We start from the raw sequence: 20,431 nt of genomic DNA, 5'->3' as shown, positions 1-20,431 counted from the left end.
ACATAAACACTAACCCAGGAACCTATCCTTGCAATAAAGCCCGATGCCAGCTCTGTCCACATATCTATTCAAGTGACACCATCACAGGACCTAATCACATTAGCCACGCCATCAGGGGCTCATTCACCTGCACATCTAGCAACGTGATATATGCCATCATGTGTCAGCAATGCCCCTCTGCCATGTACATTGGCCAAACCGGACAGTCTCTGCGCAAAAGAATAAATGGACACAAACCTGACATCAGGAATCATAACATTCAAAAACCAGTGGGAAAACACTTCAACCTCTCTAACCACTCAGTGACAGACTTGAAGGTGGCAATTTTGCAACAAAAAAACTTCAAAAACAGACTCCAAAGAGAAACTGCTGAACTTGAATTAATATGCAAATTAGATACAATTAACTCAGGCCTAAACAGAGACTGGGAATGGTTGGGTCATTACACTAATTGAATCTATTTCCCTATGTTAAGTTCTCTTCACACCTTTTATGGGTCATCTTAATTATCACTTCAAAAGTTTTTTTTCTCCTGCTGACGATAGCTCATCTCAATTGATTAGACTCTTCCTGTTGGTATGCATACTTCCACCTTTTCATGTTCTCTGTATGTATAAATATCTCCTGTCTGTGTGTTCCATTCTATGCATCCGAAGAAGTGAGCTGTAGCTCATGAAAGCTCATGCTGAAATACATTTGTTAGTCTGTAAGGTGCCACAAGTGCTCTCGGAATAAATCAGGAGTTCCTGCAGTGAAATGATTGAGGTTAGACCACTGTAAAGCTGATGCTGATGATGGGTTCTGCTCGATAATGATCCAAATCAGTGTGGATTGACACATGTTCACTTTCATCATGTGAGTCACATGCCACTGGCAGAAGGTTGATTTTCTTTTTTGGTGGTTTGGGTTCTGTAGTTTCTGTATCGGAGTGTTGTTCTTTTAAGACTTCTGAAAGCATGCTCCACACCTCATCCCCCTCAGATTTTGGAAGGCACTTCAAACTCTCAAAACCTTGGGTCAAGTGCAGTAGCTATCTTTAGAAATCTCACATTGGTACCTTTTTGTGTTTTGTCAAATTTGCAGTGAAAGTGTTCTCAAAACGAGTATGTGCTGGATCAACACCAAAACTGTTACAACATGAAATATATGGCAGAATGTGGGTAAAACAGAGCAGGAAACATACTATTCTCCCCTAAGGAGTTCAGTCAAAAATTTAATTAACTCATTTATTTTAATGAGTGTCATCAGCATGGAAGCATGTCCTCTGGAATGATGGCCCAAGCATGAAGGGACATATGAATCCTTACCATTTCTGGCAGGAAATACCTTGCAATACTGGCTACAAAAGTGCCATGCGAACTCCTATTCTCACTTTCTGATGACACTGTAAATAAGTAGCAGGCAATATTATCTCCCGTAAATGTAAACAAACTTGTATATCTTAGCAATTGGCTGAACAAGAAGTAGGACTAAGAGGACTTGTAGGCTCTAAAGTTTTACACTGTTTTGTTTTTGAGTGCAGTTATGTAACAAAAAAAAATCTACATTTGTAAGTTCCATTTTCACGATAGAGAGATTGCATTATGGTACTTGTTGAGGTGAATTGAAAAATATTATTTTGTTTATATTATTATTTTTATTACAAATATTTTCATGGTAAAAATGATGAAGTGAGCACTATACACTTTGTAGTCTGTGTTGTAATTGAAATCAATATATTTGAAAATGAAGAAAAACATCCAAAAATATTTAATAAAATTCAGTTGATATTCTATTGTTTAACAGTGTGATTAAAATTGTGATTAATCATGATTAATTTTTTAAATTGCGTTTAATTTTTTTGAGTTAATTGTGAGAGTTAACTGTGATTAATTGTTAGCCCCAGTATCTATTTCTTTCAATATTCTGTATAGTGCTGCACTAATCTCTGATTGGTATTCTTTGCTTAAGTAATTACAATTGAGCCTGTTATTCAACAAATTTGAGCCATACATTAAAGATACTTAAACTTAATTCAATGAGGTTTTTTCAAGGGTATTGCAGGAGTGATTGCCATATCTGTCACAGCATCCATCCATCCATCCCTTTCTCTTTCTCTTCCTTCCTTCAGAACCTGACTTCTTGCAGATCTTTGCGCACTGATGACAATCTCTTAACCCTGATGATGCGAGGTCTGATCAGTTCCTCATCCCAGTAGTACTCCGGGGACAGCAGGCGTGTGGGCTTGTGATACAGTAAGTATTTATTCAGGTGGCTTTCCTCGTGCCACTTGGCTTCGATGCCATTGGCTCTGTCCTCTGTGACCCCTTTGAAGCAAGCTGTGGTCAACTTGTAGACTTCAGACACGCTCCCTCCGTAGAAGCTGGCTGCATAGTAGAAATCTCCTTCCCCATGGGGGATGGCGGCTCGTGACTCCGGATGCCGCTCATAGGAGTTGCTATCCCGGGGCTTGGTGTATTGCCAGGAGCTGATGGTCCCCACAAGTGTATCGATGATCTCCACCCCAATGTGCTCAAACATCTGGACATCAATGTCCATGGAGTAAAGGTAGTCTACTTCGTATCGCCAGTGGCTGTGGATGTGGTTGCTGATGATGTCCATGCGGTTCATGGAGATGTCTTGCCACCGTGAGTAGTTCTGGACAGGGATGATGAAGAGACGCTTCTCAGGGGCCAGATTAATGGATGGGACTTTCTCTGGGTGGTCAGTGAAGAGATAGAAGTTAACCCTGTGCCCAGAGAGGAAGAATTTGTTGGCGGAGCCAAGAAACCCTTCTATGAACCGGACGTATCTGAAAGGAAAATGAGTGCAACAGTGAATGAAATGAGTTATCAGTGTGGAATGAATGGAACAGGAAATCATTGAGTGATCCATCCCATCAACCATGCTCAGTTTCTTGCAATCAGAGGCTAAGGACACTCAGAGAATGGGGCTGAATCCCTGCACATCCTGGCTAATAGCCATTGATGGACCTATCCTCCATGAATTTATCATTTTCTTTTTTGAACCCTGTTATAGTTCTGGCCTTCACAACATCCCCTGGGAATGAGTCCACATTCTCATGCTTGCTCTCTCTGGCTCAGTGACTAATTATTTAATCTGCAATGGAACAGCTACAACATGATAGATTGAGGGCACTCTACATCAGAATGTCCCACAGCCCAGTGGTTCAGGCATGCACCAGAGAGATGGCAGATCTCTGTTCAAATACCTTCTTCTTCTTCGTCTCCTGAAGCAGAGAGGGGACATGAACTAAGGGGTCTCTCACAGCCCAGAGGGAGTATCCTGATGCAACTGGATTTCTGGTTCTTGAGTGGGGCACCTAGGTGGCCATGATAATAATAGTTTACTTGCAATTTGATTTGGCCGCTTCTTAATTCCCTTAGGCCCCGGCCTTCAAAGTTATTTAGGCCCCAACTCCCACTGAAATCAATTGAAGTTAGGTGCCTAAATACCTTTAAAAATCTGGCTGTTAAGGCCTTGTTGAAATCCCCAGCTTTAAAAAATATTCAGTTTTAAATATAGGCCTCTAGTTCCTTTCATAGTAGGAGCTGAGTTACTGCACACAGGATCCCCCGTTTAACAATCTTATCTTAGGGCTTAAACATTCCAGATATTTTCTTTTGTGGCCCTACGGCCTGTTGAGATGGGTTAGTGAGACTGGTGCTGTGTGACAAGGGGTGGGTGGAGCTAAGTTCCAGAATCTCAGTTGTCGCTGTGCTTTAACGGCTTTCCGCACACCGCAGCCATAGGCCTGGTCTACACTAACACTATAAATGGATCTTAGTTAAGTAAGTACTGTAACTTAAGTCGACATAGCTTCCGCCTCTCATTGACGTGGATTACAGATGTCAATACCGCTGCATCGATCACAGTGGTGCCGATTTAGCCATGTAGTGTAGACAAGGCCTCAGTGTGTGGTGGAATGGGGCTAGGAGCATTACAGGGAGCCTTTCAAGGACATCTATCACACTCTATGGTGCAGCACAACTAAGCGTAGTGTCACAGGTCTTGGACTGTGTAAGGGAAGTCGTACTTTTTAACCGCAAATGTGGCCACCCCAACAACAAAATTTTTTTGTCTGTACTGGGCATTCAGGATGTCTCTGTTGAAGGTGCCTTCCCATACGATGGGAGCCAGCCACGGGGACACGAGCAAGACATCAGTTCTCCTGCATGAAATGAGAGAGAAAACTCAGTAACGGCCAGACTGAATCAGACTGGGGTCTAAAGGGCCAGATATCCCCTCTCTATCATTGGCCAGCATTAGACTCTTCAGGATAAGGTGCAAGTGTCCCTCTTTTGGGCAATTATGGAGCAACTTATCCATAAGTGACAATTGTATCTATCTACCAACCAACCCAAGTTGTACATATTCTTCTCCTATCGATCTGAGCACATGATGTAGCAGGGAGCAAATAACGACAAATTTCATGACTTTTCACACAAACATATTCACAATTCCATTTCAGGATATTCTGTCACTCAGAAATCTTGGTTAATGTTCACAGTGGCTGGAATTTACAAAGGACCAGAGGGGAGTGAGACATTTGAGTCATGTTAAAACACAGGGGTTTGACTGCATAGCACCCCTTGAAAATCCAAATGAAATGAATTTTTTTTTATTCATTGTGACAAGTGGAAATGTTAAATGATTTGCATGAGAAGCCAGATAAAATTCTAAAATGTAAAATGACAAAAAAGGTTGTATTTTTCTCCCTAAAAATATCCTCCTGTAAGTGAAAATAAATCTTTTGCACTTAATGGTGTGTTCTACTGAAAAAAAAGTCAGTTAAACAAACTGGCAGTTGTCAAAAATCGAACTGAAATAATTTTGAGACTTCTTTATGCAATTTATTATGCTTGCAGGGCTAATTCTGTAGGTTCTTAGAGTGGTTCTCATTCCTGTAACTGCTGAGCAATAATGTGGTCTACATATAACTATCATGTTTTTTTTCCTGTTTAATTTTTTTTTTTAATATTTATCCAATTTAAAACAAAATGTGAGAAGGGGAGACTTACTGAGGCTTGTCCACAAATGGCTGTGGATATGACATTCTGTTGAAAGAAGATATGAATTACTGGGATATAACTGTATGTATGTAGTATCTTTAACCTTCTATAATGGCCAGAAGAATAAATGAGAAATGGGCATCTATACCATATAACGGGCACTAGAAAAAATGAGTATGATAGAGTTGTATTCTACATAGACCAATTCTGGGAGTAATTTCCTTTTAAGGTACTGGTTAAAGAGACGTTCTTCATCTCTATGGCCCAACCTGCAAAATCACCATAAACATGATCAGTGGGTATGGAGACAGTAGAAGATCTCAGGGAAGAATCACCTTCCACATTATCAAGACCTTACCTAGACTCTGTCTTTCTATATATTTATCGCCTGTGCAGCCCATAGAGCTACCTTTAGCATTTATTTTATTTAGATGTAATGTAAGGAACCCACAGGACTGTATCCTGTAAGACACTGATACTTTACCTTACCTGTATCCTGTGAGACATTGCCTTCAGGATTTAGCATAAGGCTTCAGGGCTGTAAACGTTGACAGAGATAAATGGCCCAACGGTCACTCCTAAATTTTGTGGGACTGGGAACAGAGTGTGTCAGGGGGAAATTTTCTACATAACAACACTACGCTACACCTGCTTCGATCTTCATTGCTTTGTTTGCTATGACCACAGTCTCAGCTCTTTATTTTGTTATATATTATGAACAGAGGGCAGCCCATCCTTACCGTGGAAGCACTGAGAAGGTCTCATTCAAGTCAGTTTGTCTAGGAAAGAGAAGGAAACCAGAGATGTTTCATTGCTCTCTTAGCATCACAGAAATAATGGAACAGATCCTTGGCTGGTGTGAATCAGTACCAATCCATCAACATCCATGTGATTTGCACTGACTGGGGTTCTAGCCCAGCCATAGTCAATAGGCAGACTGCAGGCAAGCACTGGACCTCTAGACACTTTTAAAAGGACCATGAACTGTTTTTAGTTACTTATTATAATTCTTCTTATTATTATTCTTTTTGTATTATTTTCTCCGGACTCTGGATCTTGAATATACTTTTGCCAAGAAACTTGGACTTTGACAAAGAATAATGAATTATCCCTGATCTAGCCCAATAAGCACAAACTTTTCAAAAATACATTCTATTAACTGAGCTACCACCTCTTGGATAAGTGGATTAACAACAGCAAGAGAAATGCCATCAAATTAAGAAATGTCTACACTACAGTGCTACAACAGCACAGCCATACCTGTGCCACGCTAGTTGCTGTAGTGACAACACATCCTCATCTGTGGCTATGAGATTTTTCTTCCTAAAGGGATTATCACAAACTAGTAGAATTAGTCTGCCCAGGGAACCAGGCTCCTAGGAGAGAACATGGGCTTGACCAACAACACGGAAAGGACAACAGGGAAAGGTAATATTATGTTGAAATGTGCTTCAACAAATGAAAATGAATTACTTCCATTTCAGGAAGGTCAAAATGCTTTGTTTCAACAGAAAAAGTCAAAATAAAATGTTTTGACATTTGCAAATTGACATTTTTTATTTGTGTTCTGCAGAAAATTTCAAATATTTTGTCCTGTTTTGGAACAAAAATAGATGTTGGAATGTGGGAAATCTGAATTTTGCTCCACTCTAGTTACTACTTAACATGCACAAGGGTAGTAGAAGGCACCTAGTGAAGCCATAACACAACAGTGGTAAAGATAAATACAGAACACAGCTACGGGAGAGCTGGATGTAGGTAAAATATGTCCTTACCTTATGGGCTGGCATGAGGGCTGGCTGATATATGGTATGCTAGGGAAACAGAAGAGCACCACTGGTTAATATAAATGGAATGATCCTTTCAGGATGAGGCATGTAGGGTCTCATTTACAGCCGTGTAAATCCAGACTGACTCTATATAGCCCCTCACGGCAGCACACACCCCTCACTCGGCATCCTCACAAATTTACACTAGTCTTCCAGCAGAACACAACCCACACACAGCAACAGAAGCAATACATGCAATAACCCCAAACATCACTCTGAAGTCTAGAATGTTTGTTGAGGGCCCCTAAGATCAAGATCTCCCCCAGAAACAGGTGCAATGCCTGAGTGCCCTGGTCTCAGCAACGGAGCAGCCAAGACTTCACGCTCTTCCCATCCCGCTGCCTGAATTGTACCTGAAGGCCCTGGAGCTCTGTTTCCGTATAGTCCCGGATTATCTGTGTCTGTTGGGGGGCTGCTCTGGAGGCCTCTTAGTTTGGTTAGTAACCAGGGGCCGGATCTCCTTTGCACTGCCTCCGTCTGCTTCAGTCTCAATTTCGTCTTCCCACCCATCATTGTGATCGCCGGAGTCCTGGCAGCCAGGGAGGCCACACGTCTCCAGTCTAGCCCGTGACTGGGAAACCCCTGCGGCCAAGGTACATGCCAAGACTAGCCTGACTTGCCCTGTATTCGCTGCCCAGAGGAGTTGCCGGGCCTGCCCTGCGCTCGCTACCCAGAGGAGTTGCTAGGCCTGCCCTGCACTCGCTACCCGGAGGAGTTGCCGGCCTGCCCTGCGCTTGCTGCCCGGAGGAGTTGCCGGGCCTGCCCTGAGCTCGTTATCCAGAGGAGTTGCCAGGCCTGCCCTGCGCTCGTTACCCGGAGGAGTTGCTGGGCCTGCCGCTTGCTCACTGCCCCGAAGAACCTATGTTGCTGGACCCCCCAGAGAACACCACCCTGACCCAGGTACTACTGGAGGGGAGTGTGGAAGTAGCCGGGGGCAACCGACCCTTGTTTGGCTGCAGCACTGCCAGAGCCGAAGTCAGTGTGTTGCGGCCAGGATCCCCACAGACCCAGCAGTGGGTCATCTGCCGCTGCTAGGGCCCCGGGCTGGGGTGCAATGGAGTGGGAGGGCCTGCCTCCCCCCTGCCACCCAACTCACGGGTGGCAGTCTCCCCCTTCCCGGGCCTGAGGAGGCTTGGGCCTGCTGTCATTGCTCAGCTCTTCCTGAGCTCTTGACTCATTACTGCTTTTACTGTCACTGCTCAGCCCTGCCTAAGGCCATGTCTACATCTAAAATTTTGCAGCGCTGGTTGTTACAGCTGTATTAGTACAGCTGTATAGGGCCAGCGCTGCAGAGTGGCCACACTTACAGCAACCAGCGCTGCAAGTGGTGTTAGATGTGGCCACACTGCAGCGCTGTTGGGCGGCTTCAAGGGGGGTTCGGGGAACGCGAGAGCAAACCGGGAAAGGAGACCAGCTTCGCCGCGGTTTGCTCTCGCGTTCCCCGAACCCCCCTGCAAACCGCAGGGAAGGAGACCTGCTTGTTCGGGGAACGCGAGAGCAAACCGCGGCAAAGCTGGTCTCCTTTCCCGGTTTGCTCTCGCGTTCCCTGAACCACCCTGCAAACCGCAGGGAAGGAGACCTGCATGCTCGGGGGTTCGGGGAACGAGAGAGCAAACCGGGAAAGGAGACCAGCTTCGCCGCGGTTTGCTCTCGCGTTCCCCGAACCACCCTGCAAACCGTAGGGAAGGAGACCTGCTTGCTCGGGGAACGCGAGAGCAAACCGGGGAAGGAGACCAGCTTCGCCGCGGTTTGCTCTCGCGTTCCCCGAAGCCCCCTGCAAACCGCAGGGAAGGAGACCTGCTTGCTCGGGGGTTCCGGGAACGCGAGAGCAAACCGGGAAAGGAGACCAGCTTCGCCGCGGTTTGCTCTCACGTTCCCGGAACCACCCAGCAAACCGCAGGGAAGGAGACCTGCTTGCTCGGGGTTCGGGGAACGAGAGAGCAAACCGGGGAAGGAGACCAGCTTCACCGCGGTTTGCTCTCGCGTTCCCTGAACCACCCTGCAAACCGTAGGGAAGGAGACCTGCTTGTTCGGGGAACGCGATAGCAAACCGGGGAAGGAGACCAGCTTCGCCGCGGTTTGCTCTCGCGTTCCCGGAACCACCCAGCAAACCTCAGGGAAGGAGACCTGCTTGCTCGGGGTTCGGGGAACGCGAGAGCAAGCTGGGGAAGGAGACCAGTTTGATTACCAGAGGCTTCCTCAGGTATGCTGGGATACCTGCTTATTCCACGGAGGTCAAGAAAAGCGCTGGTAAGTGTCTATACTTGATTACCAGCGCTGGATAACCAGCGCTGGATCCTCTACACCCGAGACAAAACGGGAGTACGGCCAGCACTGCAAACAGGGAGTTGCAGCGCTGGTGGTGCCCTGCAGATGTGTACACCTCCTAAGTTGCAGCGCTGTAACTCCCTCACCAGCGCTGCAACTTTCTGATGTAGACAAGCCCTGAAGGCCTAGGCTCCTGACTCATCGTTGTTGCCCCGCCCTGACCTAAGGCCTGGGCTTGTTGCTACTGTTTATGCGGCCACTAATCAGCTCCTGCCAGAGGGGCCTGAGTGTCTGATTCATTGCTGCCCTGCCCTGACTCTGGGCCAGGTTTATTCCTATTGAACTGCGGTTGCTGTACCCTGCCCGAGGGCCTGAGCACCTGACTCAGTATTGCCCCGCCCTGACCCTGGACCTGGGCTTACAGTGCTTATTCCTGTTACTGCAAGGGCTGCTGAGGGAGACCCCTGTGGATGGATTAATTCCCCTGAACATCAAGTGTGTGTAGTGAGCCGGTGTGGCTCCCTGCCGCCCTGAAGAGGGTCGAGCCCTGGCTAACCCTTGTATAGGGTCCAAAACCCAATTCATAATGGGGATTTCAGGCTGTAAAACCACAGTCTGTCCCTCAGTCAGGTGCTCAGTTACAACCAGGACCCAATAGCAAGCCAAAAGCTGCTTCTTGAATGGAGTATACCGGCTGGCTGCCTCAGGGAGTTTACGAGACCAAAACCAGAAGAGCCTCTTATCATGGGCACCCAACAATTTTTGCCACAGACTCAAAGAGACGTAATCCTCCAGCACTGACACTTCTGGCGAAAGGGGCTATGAGGATCACAGGGGCCCAAGGGCACTGCGATCTGGATGGCAGCTTTAGCCTCCTCAAATGCCCACTGCTGGGCTTCGCCCCAATCAAATGCCGTCTTTTTCCTGGTGACATTATAAAGGAGCTTTAAAACCAAAGCAAGGTGCAGAATGTGGTTATGCCAATACCCAAATAACCCAATCACTCGCTGCACCTTGACCTTGGTGGTCGGGGCTGCAAGCTGTGCAGTTTGGTCTACAACAGAAAGAGGGAACTGGCGCTGAGCCCCTTGTCACACCATCCCAAGGAATTTCATGGGTCAGCTGGTGGGCTGTACTTTGTTTGGATTAACAGCTCACCCCCTGGCCTGCATGAGTGGTGAACACCTGCAAGGTTCACTCCACTACATCATGATCCATCCCCTGAAACATCAAATCATCAATATAGTTGTGAATAGTCACTGATTCTTCGGGGGTAAACATCTGGAGGTTGCGCACCACCAACCCATGGCACAACGTGGGAGTTGTGTGAAAGTGTACTGGCGCCCATGCCAGGTGAAGGCAAATTGGGCTTGTGCCTCTTCAGCAATGGGAATTGAGAAAAAAGCGTTGGCCGGGTCAATAACGGCATACCATTCCCCCTCGGTCTGCCCAATGGCCTCAATTAAAATCACAACATCAGGAATGGCGGTCGTGATGGGGGGCACCTTCCCATTCAGGGCCCAGGAGTCTACCATCATCCACCAAGACCCATCGGGTTTTTTCACAGGCCACACCGAGCTGTTAAGAGGAAATACCACTGGCTTAATGACAACTACCCGCTGCAACTCAGCTATAGTCTCCCTTATACTCTTCTGTTCCCTGGGAAGCCGGTACTGCCTCAGTGAAACAACTGACCAGGGCTGGGGCCGGACCATAAGGCATGGCCCACCACAACCACCTGCACCCCAAACCAGTACTCCCATCAAAAAGGGAAAGAGAAAGGCCCTGCAGAATGTCAATACCAATAATACACTCTCGCACAGGAGTAACAACCAGTGAGCACAAACGGGGAGGGGTATGCCCAATTTGCAAAACTAAGGCCACCCACCTGCCAAGTATGGCCTGCTCTCCAAATCCATTAACCTGTATCGACGTACCCTGGAATTTGGAAGGATTACTGTAAACAAGGGATAGCTCCACCCCAGTGTCCACAAAAGCACTGACCTGCTGCTTTTTGTACGGTGACTAATGAATCCAGACATTTACATGGGGGCATGGGTCTGATGGGGCAGTTCCCTTTATTAACCCAACGGTGTCGGCCCTGCTGGCCTCCTATCGGGGGTCCGGCGTTTGCCACTCATCCAAGGAGGGGTAGATCCTGGGAGCAGGCAGGGCAGGCATCTCCGCCTCCCCCTTCCCATTTCCCATTGGAGGGCAACTAGTTCTTTGGTGAGGAGCCCATCAGTCTTGTTTTTTTGGGTTCCCTCCTTCATCAAGGCTACAAAATAATTCCTTCTCGAAAAGCGTGTGGGCTACTTCTTTGTGTCCCCCTTTCGGTTGGCCAGACTCGCCTGGACCTTCGCCTTGATGTCCTCAATGTCCCCCAACTGCCCCAGCAGCAAGGCAGCCTCACCCACCTGGTAGCCCTGTGCGGGACTCAGAGCAGCCAAGAGGGCCCCTTTCAAATGGAGTGGGGCAGTGCGCAACAAACGGTTCCGCATCCAGGCTGTGGCGGTCTCATTGTTGGGTCCTGGAAGTTATTTGTATAGAGCGCTACTTGTATCCCCATTTCCCGAAGGCGAATGGAAGCCTGAGGAATTGTACTCCAGAGTTTATCCATATCATGCCAATCCATGGGATCTGGCCACTGTACTGTACAGCAGCAAAAATCCACTCCAGCAACGTCCTACTCCCCGCTGTCCCCGAGCACTCCTCAGGAGCTGATTGATCGAAATAGCCGAGAAAAGGGCCTCTGAGGGGCAGGCTTAGAGCTCCCTAGCTCCACCCGCTCTGGCCTGCAGATGGGCTCGTCCTGCTCCTGGGCGGCGGGGAGCCACACCACCTTACTACAGATCCCAACACTGGAAATAGAGTGGGCATGCCATAACAGAGTTCAGTTGTGAAGTGGAAGTGGTACATCAGTGACCGCACCTGTGCAGGACCCTACAGCACGAGTAAGCTTCATAAACAGTTGGCGCAGCCCTAGAAGAGGGGTGGGGTGACCCCCCCACACTGCAGACCCCGACTGAAGCCCCCACTGTGCAATGGGGAGCCTCATTTGATAGTTTGAGTGCCACCTAGCGACCCTACGCCTGGTTTACTGATGGCTCAGCCAGGTTTGTAATACGCGGCGCTGGAGAGCTGTTGCCTTAAATTCTGTTCACCAGTTCATGAGACTGCCGAGGGACACGGAACCTCCAGCCAATATGATTAGCTTTATGCTGTGCTGCTGCTGGTGAGGTGGGTGCTTGCCCTTGGGGACCCCAAGGTAAGCCTGTACACTGACTCTTGGGCAGTGACTCAAGGACTGGCCACCTAGAGACGCTGCTAGAAAGCCCAGGATTGGGCCATCCATGGCAATCCTGTGTGGGGTGCCCCTATTTGGCAGGAATTGTATTCCGCTGTGCAGGACCTTTGAATTGATGTGTTTCATACAAATGTCCACCAGAATCGTGCCCAGGAACATCATTGGAATACTGCCATGGACCAACTGGCCCACATAGCCTAGTGTACAATGGCCCCTGCCGATGAGGGGGAGGCTCTTTCCCTCTTGGCTTCCTGGATACACACACACTCAGGGCGCTTGGGCCCTGAGGGCGCGTACCATTGGGCACATGCCTAAGGTATCCCCACTTCACATGTAGCCCTAAAAACAGATAAAGCCATTTGTAAAATTTGCCAGATTGTTAAGCCCTTACAGGTGGAAGCTGGCTCCTGGGACACGAGACCACCCTGCTCAAATTTGGCAAGTTGATTATGTTGGCCTACTTCCTCGTGACCAATGCAAGGCGTATAGCCTCACCATGGTCGACATGGCCACCTGCTGTGGAGAGGTCTGGCCGGCATCCCATGCCAACCAGTGTAATAAAATCACTGGCATTACCGAGTGAATTGTAGTTCACCATGGAGTTCCCTCTCAACTGCTTTCTGATAATGGGTCCCATTTCACCGGTAACACAGTGCAGGATTGGGAATGCGATGGGTGTTTCACAATGGGCAGGTGTCGTGGAATGGTGTAATGGATTGCTGAAACAGCAGCTATGGCTCCTGTCACTGAACTGCCCACTTAGGGAGTGGTATGGGGTACTGACCAAGGCCACCTATTAGCTGAATATGCGTCCATACTATGGCTTGACGCCAATATGGTGGAGTGACTATGTGGCCAGTGAATGAGGAGGCCTAGGGCTCGAGGCAGTCGGACCTTGATGCGTTAGGAGTTGTATTGCTACACCCCACTGTCCGTCTCCTGACTAGAGGGACACCAGAGTCAGCAGAGGTGGATTTGTATGCAGTTGCCCCCGACACCATTGATCCTGGCACTCAGAAATTGATTCCCATTGAGATATGGGTACAATTACCCAGATGGTGTTATGGGAGGGTGGCTCCCCACTCTGGGCTGGCTTTATGTGCGGGAGTGCACGTACAGGCAGGGGCTGTGGACCATGACTACCGGGGAGAAGTATGAGTTTTGCTGTTCAATCTTGGAAAGGAGCCCATGAGTATACAACCAGGCAATCGGGTGGCCCAGCTCATCTGTGGGCAGACTGTCCTCTCTGAAGTGAAGCACCTGCAGGAAATGGAGGTGCCAGACACCGCCTGTGGAGTGGGAAGGTTTGGGTCCATGGATAGGGCTGAAGAAAAGGGTGGCTGGGTACGGGTATGATACCCTGGGTGACGCCTCCAGTCAGGGGAGATCATTGCTCAGGGGCCCAGGGACACTTACTGGGCCAGCACTGACAGGGATAATGATCTTGTTTGTCTTGATGGGGGCAAACTACTCCGAAGATGATGCTTGTGTGCGTCCTTTGGGCCTCTGTGCTCAGTGGGCAAATGGGATCATTGTGCATTGAGGACATTTGCGATGGAGTGCTGCCACCACAAACCGGACCATTGGTAATTTTACCTGCTCTGCACATCAGAGCTGCCCCGTCATGAAGGTCCCGATCAATTGTGTGTATGCTCCAACTCCCAGGCCACTGGCCAGATACGCTCTTGGTGTACACTGATTTGACAGTCAACGTGACTCTTCATTTGCTAAATGATTCCTCCCACTGGTACGGACAGGTGATGCCACAAATCCAGTTCTCCAATACGACTGCCCTATGAAAGTTTCTTAACTGCACTGGGAATGATACCCATTTTCTCATAGCCCGTGGTACTATGTGGAACTTCACCAAGAAGACTTACATAGAGGGGTGAGGCCCCTTTTTGATATTGCTATATGTACTTCATGTTTTTGCCACGCTGAATCGAAGAAAACCTCATTTAATGGTTTTGCCTGATACGTGTAGCCCTGTAATTGTGGGTCCACAGATAGATGTAATTAATGTAAATATTAATGAGAATGCAGTCCATGTTGGGTTGTACAATGCGAGTGGTCAACCCTGGACAGATGATTTGTGGGAGCAATGGCGATCCTCAGTTGGCCCCCTGGTGGAGAAGGGGTGCAAAAAGGGGTGTCTTATGGAGACAGTGCTAGGAGAGGTTGGAACTGGTACAAGTATATTAAATTACTTTGATATAGAAGTACTGCGAAATAAGCTTGCCACACTGGGCACCCTCAATTTGGGAGTGATCCAGCTGCAGGCGGATCGGCTCCCCTTGTTGCTGGGAGCATCAATTCAAAATTGGAAAGGACAATGGCAAATGTGGAAGGTATTAAAACATAGTGGTTGGGAAACAGCTCGTGTTGTTGCTAATATTGCACAGAATAGTAGTTTAATGGTGTCATATGTAGTGGAGCAAGTTGTAGCTTTGATGCAAATAGAGATGTTGTGGTTAACCAACAGAGAGAACCAGTTGGGTTACAATGAGTGCTTGCCCCCATTTTTCGAGGGGCATTGAAAGACTGGGTTCGTGTTAGTGCTGGCTCAATTTTTATCGATGAGCACCTGCGTGTCCAATTTCAAACTGTGTGCGCACATCATAGAATCATAGAATATTAGGGTTGGAAGGCATCTCAGGAGGTCATCTAGTCCAACCCCCTGCTCAAAGCAGCACCAATTCCCAACTAAATCATCCCAGCCAGGGCTTTGTCAAGCCTGACCTTTAAAACCTCTAAGGAAGGAGATTCCACCACCTCCTTACGTAACCCATTCCAGTGCTTCACCACCCTCCTAGTGAAAATGTTTTTCCTAATATCCAACCTAACCTCCCCCACTGCAACTTGAGACCATTACTCCTTCTTCTGTCATCTGGTACCACTGAGAACATTCTTGATCCATCCTCTTTGGAACCCCCATTCATGTAGTTGAAAGCAGCTATCAAATCCTCCTTCATTCTTCTCTTTTGCAGACTAAACAATCCCAGTTCCCTCAGCCTCTCCTCAAAAGTCATGTGCTCCAGCCCCCTAATCATTTTTGTTGCCTTCCACTGGACTCTTTCCAATTTTTCCACATCCTTCTTGTAGTTTGGGGCCCAAAACTGGACACAGTACTCGATCCAGGGCAAGTTCCCTCCCTGTGGTGTGATTATCTGGCCCTGCCACGTATCACTGGCACCAGTACGTGGGCTCCTGAGTTCTACAGAGATCTGAGAGACTGCTTGGGTGTGCCTTGAGATCCCCCCCACTCCAGAACCCTGCAGCCTCCAGCATGTCACGGCCACTTGTGTGTGGCAACCGTTTGCTGCCAATGACACGTGTGTTTATGACAATGGCTGGAGTTGGTGTGTGTGTTGTCATTTCACACAGTAGTTTGGGAGGATGGGGAGTGCAGTGAGCCCCCATGTAGCTGACCACACCATAGGTGTGATATACTGGGCTACCACGAGAGATGCTTATGAGCAGTGGCTTGAGTTCAGGCCCTGGAACGTTTCTCTGGAGCTTGGGGTTACCACTGGTGAATTGGAATATTTTTAGCACCAATACCTTATAGTTTCTCAGGTGCCAGCGAAGCATGGTGTGGCACTCACACGAACCCGGGTAAGAATGTTGCATGATCATGGCTCCCTTCTCTGGATGGCAAAGGCTGAGTCGGAGCTAACTGTTCATCACTGCTGGGATGTATTTAAGGGGTGGTCCCCTAAGATCACAGCTGCCCTAAATTTAATGTTGCATCCCGTTGTTGTTGTTTTTGTAGTGATGGGGGGCTGCTGTGTATTCTGGGTTGTTATATTCGATGGATGACACAGTGGGGGCGAGTGCTCATGGCATATGATGAAGCTGTGTATGCTCCCCCATCAGCATAGCTCTGCCAGGTGGAGTGTTGGGGCTGACTGCAAGTTACCTTGGCTGTTATTACAGGATGGTTCAGGTGGAGCTAGTAGTGAACTGGCTTTGACCAGCCAGGCTGGCTTGCAACCACTCCAACTGGATAAACAAGTGAAGAGAGAAGTGGGGCCCAAGTGTGCTAAGTGTGAGAATAGAAAGCAACAGTGTTTCCTGCCAGAGCCTACCTGTTGATGTAAATGCCCCCTGAGAAAGAGATGATGATAAAAATGGCTACGAGAATTGCTTTAGACAAACAGTCTCACCTGTGGACCTTGGCCTTGTGAGTGCCCAGGAACTCCCCACGCTGGAGCAGCACCTGCCATGAGCCCTCAAGGACAAGGCTGGAGGGTCTGGGACTGTCTGTAGCAGAAGGGGTATAAGCATTGATTCTTGCTTGCCAGCTTGGTTGCTGGAAAGCACGTATTTAGTAAAGCGTGAAGGCCGGGAAGCTTCTTATACTCTGTCAGTAAAACCGGATATAATTATACACCTGGTGTGGTTTCATTGAGTGAATCTGAGCCCCGCTTTGACGCGACATGGGGAAGGGTCAGCCCTCCCCAATCTGAGATCCCGGTGCCAAGCTGGAGGGATGCTTTTAACCCAGACTGAGTTCTAACTGCAGAAGGCAGGGATTTCTTCCTACAGATGATGCACTTGGAAGTGGAAGACAAAAAAGAGGCAAAGCACTTGGAGTTGGAAATGGACAGAGAGGTGAAGCACTTGGAGGAAGAAGTTGGAAGAAGAAGGGAAAAGAGAGGCGAAGTGCTTGGAGGTGGAGTTAGAGCTGAAGTTCTTAGAGCTAGAAAGAGTTAAGCTGATTTCACCAGGTAACCCTAACAGTCCTTCTCCAGGTACCATTCCCCATCCCAAGAAATTCCCCACCTACAAGGTAGGCGATGATACCGGGAGCCTGCCATGGGTACAACCCTCCTCTAGACCAAGGTTGCAACTCAGTGGACCCTTTGCAGAGGTGGCAGCTGAAATGCCTAAAGAACACATGAATGAATACGAACTTTTTAAACAAAAGGCTAGAATTAGAATGGGGCTAACACCTGAGCATGCCCATCGGTGGTTCAGAGCCCTAAGGTGGAAATCAGACTTGGCATTTTCCCAACATGCCTATCACATTTTAAAAAATTGGGATGCCTTTACATCAGGAGCAAATGTTAAATCTCTGGAAGATCTGTCTCTCTTAATTTTTTTTTAAAATATATCAGAAGCAGAAAGCCTGCTAAACAACCAGTAGGGCCACTGGACGATCGAGATGCTAAAGGAGTACTCAAAGATGATAAGGTCATTGGGAAGAAACTAAATTAATTATTTGCTTTGGTCTTCACTGTTGAGGATCTGAGGGAGATTCCCAAACCTGAGCCATTCTTTCTGGGTGACAGATCTGAGGAACTGTCCCAAATTGAGGTGTCATTAGAGGAGGTTTTGGAACAAATTGATAAACTAAACAGTAGTAAGTCTCCAGGACCTGATGGTATTCGCCCAAGAGTTCTGAAGGAACTCAAATGTGAAATTGTAGAACTACTAACTGTCATCTGTGACCTATCATGTAAATCAGCTTCTGTACCAAATGACTGGAGGATAGCTAACATGATGCCAATTTTAAAAAAGGGCTCCACAGGTGACCCTGGCAACTACAGGCTAGTAAGCCTCACCTCAGTAATGGGCAAATTGGTTTAAACTATTGTAAAGAACAAAATTGTCAGACAGATAGATGAACATAATTTGTTGGCAAATAGTCAACATGGTTTTTGTAAAGGGAAATCATGCCTCACCAATCTACTAGAATTCTTTGAGGGGGTCAACAAGCATGTGGACAAAGGAGATCCAGTGGATGTAGTGTATTCAGATTTTCAGAAAGCCTTTGACAAGGTCTCTCACCAAATCAAAATAAGCAGTCATGGTGAAGGGTTAATATGCAAGTGGCATATGGATTGTGTACAGGCCCAAAGTCCAGAGTATGGTCAAGGCCTAGCAAATAGTGATCAGCTAAGAGAAAGCTGGGGTAAACAGATAATCTTGTTTTGCTAAAATAAGCCTAGCCAGCAAATTGCCAGGTGTTGGAGCTGAGAACTAAATAATTGTGTCTTATTCAGAGTTGCAGATTGAACAAAGAAGCCCTGTTTTGGTTTCTTTTGTAGGGAGATGTTGTTCCCACACATTCAACCTTGAGTTTATGAAAGGTGGCAAATATCAGTATAAGATATGGCCTCCTCCCACCTCCCTTTCCCAGGGACCAATATCTGCCTTAAAACACAAAGGAGACAATCTGTATTGCCATATACTTTGTTTTAACCCCTAGGAATGTATCTGCTGGACAATCAGAGGAGCTACTCCATTCCTATGGACTCCAAATCAGAATTCAACATATATGTTTTATACTAGTAACATTTTATCAAAGTATTAATTGCTAACTTGAGACCATGGGCGGAAACATTATGTAACCTTTTAACTATTGGCCAGTGTGCTATCTTGTCTTGCTGCAAAACCTATCCCGGGGTGTGGAACTGCCTACCCCGTCACTTTCCCCTACCCATGGAAAATCTGTAGTTTCTATTGTAATCAATTGATTGACAGTGTCTCTGAGCCTAATAAGCAAGGTGACACTCTGCCAGTGCTGTGTGTAATAAACTCTTATTCTTGATTTCTAAACAGTGTGGATTTATGTTCCTTCACATGGGATAAGATGGAAGGTTCTCTCATCAATTGGTAACTGGTTAAAAGATAGGAAACAAAGGGTAGGAATAAATGGTCAGTTTTCAGAATGGAGAGAGGTAAATAGTGGTGTCCCCCAGGGATTTGTACAGGGCCCAGTCCTATTTAACATATTCATAAATGATCTGGAAAAAGGGGTCAACAGTGAGGTGGCAAAATTTGCGGGTGATACAAAACTACTCAAGATAGTTAAGTCTCAGGCAGACTTCAAAGAGCTACAAAAGGATCTCACAAAACTTGGTGACTGGGCAACAAAATGGCAGATGAAATTTAATGTTGATAAATGCAAAGTAATGCACATTGGAAAACATAATCCTAACTATACATATACAATGATGGGGTCTAAATTAGCTGTTACCACTCAAGAAAGAGATCTTGGAGTCATTGTGCATAGTTTTCTTAAATCATCCACTCAATGTGCAGCAGCAGTCAAAAAAGCTAACAGAATGTTGGGAATAATCAAGAAGGCATAGATAATGAGACAGAAAATATCATATTGCCTCTATATAAATCCATGTGTAGTTGGGTGGCTCCCCCACTCCTGTGAAAAAGGGTTAAAGTCTGTCCTAGGAGAAGGTTGCAGTTGAGAGCTGCGGAGCTGGGCTGACTGGGGAAGTGGCCACAGCTGAGTCATGCTCCAATCAGGCCACAGCTGGTCTGTATAAAAAGGCTGTGAGCCAGAGGCTGAGGAGTCTTTCTCCAGGCTGGGAGAGAGCAAGGCCTGGCTGCCTGCAGAAAGGGGACTGGGAGTGAAGCAGGGCTGGGGAAAGGCCAGAGGAGCAGGGGAGCTCCAGGTTGGCAACGCCCCAGGCTGCAGGGCCTGGACCAAGGCCCACAGAGGTACTGGGAGGCAGAGGAAGGCAGCAGGTCCGAACCCCCTTGCCTGTGATGAGTGGCATTTACACTGCAGTCTGCCCCAGGGAGCAGGGGCTTGGTGATGACTGGCTGTAGCCCAGACTGAGGCAAGGTGGGGATTAGAGGGTTGGGGGGGTTCCCAGAGAGGGGAGACCCATAATGACTGGTAGGGATATTGCAAGGGAGCAGCCCCAGGGTAAAGGGGCACTGTGGTCCGGGAAGGACATGGGGCCAGCTACAAGTGGGACAGAGGGCGTCCAGGCTGGAAAAGGGCTAATTCCATGAGATGACCAGCAGGAGGCGCAGCAGGGGTGAGTCCTGCACGTTTATACCATGGTACGCCCACACCTTGAATACAGCGTGCAGATGTGACTACCCCATCTCAAAAAAGATATATTGGAATTGGAAAAGGTTCAGAAAAGGGCAACAAAAATGATGCGGGGTATAGAACGGCTTCTGTATGAGGAGAGATGAATAAGACTGGGACTTTTCAGCTTGGAAAAGAGGAGACTAAGGGGGGATATGATAGAGGT

The 20,431-nt window shown here is 47.5% G+C and overlaps 1 protein-coding gene across 7 annotated transcripts in view; it reads right to left on the bottom strand.

Moving 5' to 3' along the window:
* Positions 1 to 1,806: 1,806 nt before the first annotated feature.
* The window catches only part of LOC115637977 (histo-blood group ABO system transferase 1-like), a 60,873-nt gene continuing 42,248 nt past the window's right edge, over positions 1,807 to 20,431 (bottom strand). For 6 of the 7 annotated variants that reach the window (XM_030539571.1, XM_030539574.1, XM_030539572.1 and 3 more), the window contains 5 exons: positions 6,788 to 6,826; positions 5,753 to 5,791; positions 5,022 to 5,057; positions 4,037 to 4,171; positions 1,807 to 2,791 (listed from right to left, as the gene is read on the bottom strand). In XM_030539571.1, the coding sequence (XP_030395431.1) occupies positions 2,107 to 2,791; positions 4,037 to 4,171; positions 5,022 to 5,057; positions 5,753 to 5,791; positions 6,788 to 6,826 (934 nt within the window). In that variant the 3' untranslated portion in view covers positions 1,807 to 2,106. The remainder of the gene's footprint in view (positions 2,792 to 4,036; positions 4,172 to 5,021; positions 5,058 to 5,752; positions 5,792 to 6,787; positions 6,827 to 20,431) is intronic. The other variant, XM_030539576.1, reaches the window with a different exon arrangement.

This window comes from Gopherus evgoodei, chromosome 21, assembly GCF_007399415.2.
Source record: "Gopherus evgoodei ecotype Sinaloan lineage chromosome 21, rGopEvg1_v1.p, whole genome shotgun sequence".
Lineage (NCBI taxonomy): Eukaryota > Metazoa > Chordata > Testudines > Testudinidae > Gopherus > Gopherus evgoodei.
Note: the sequence above shows the minus strand (reverse complement) of the source record. Positions and strands in the feature narration are given on the sequence as shown.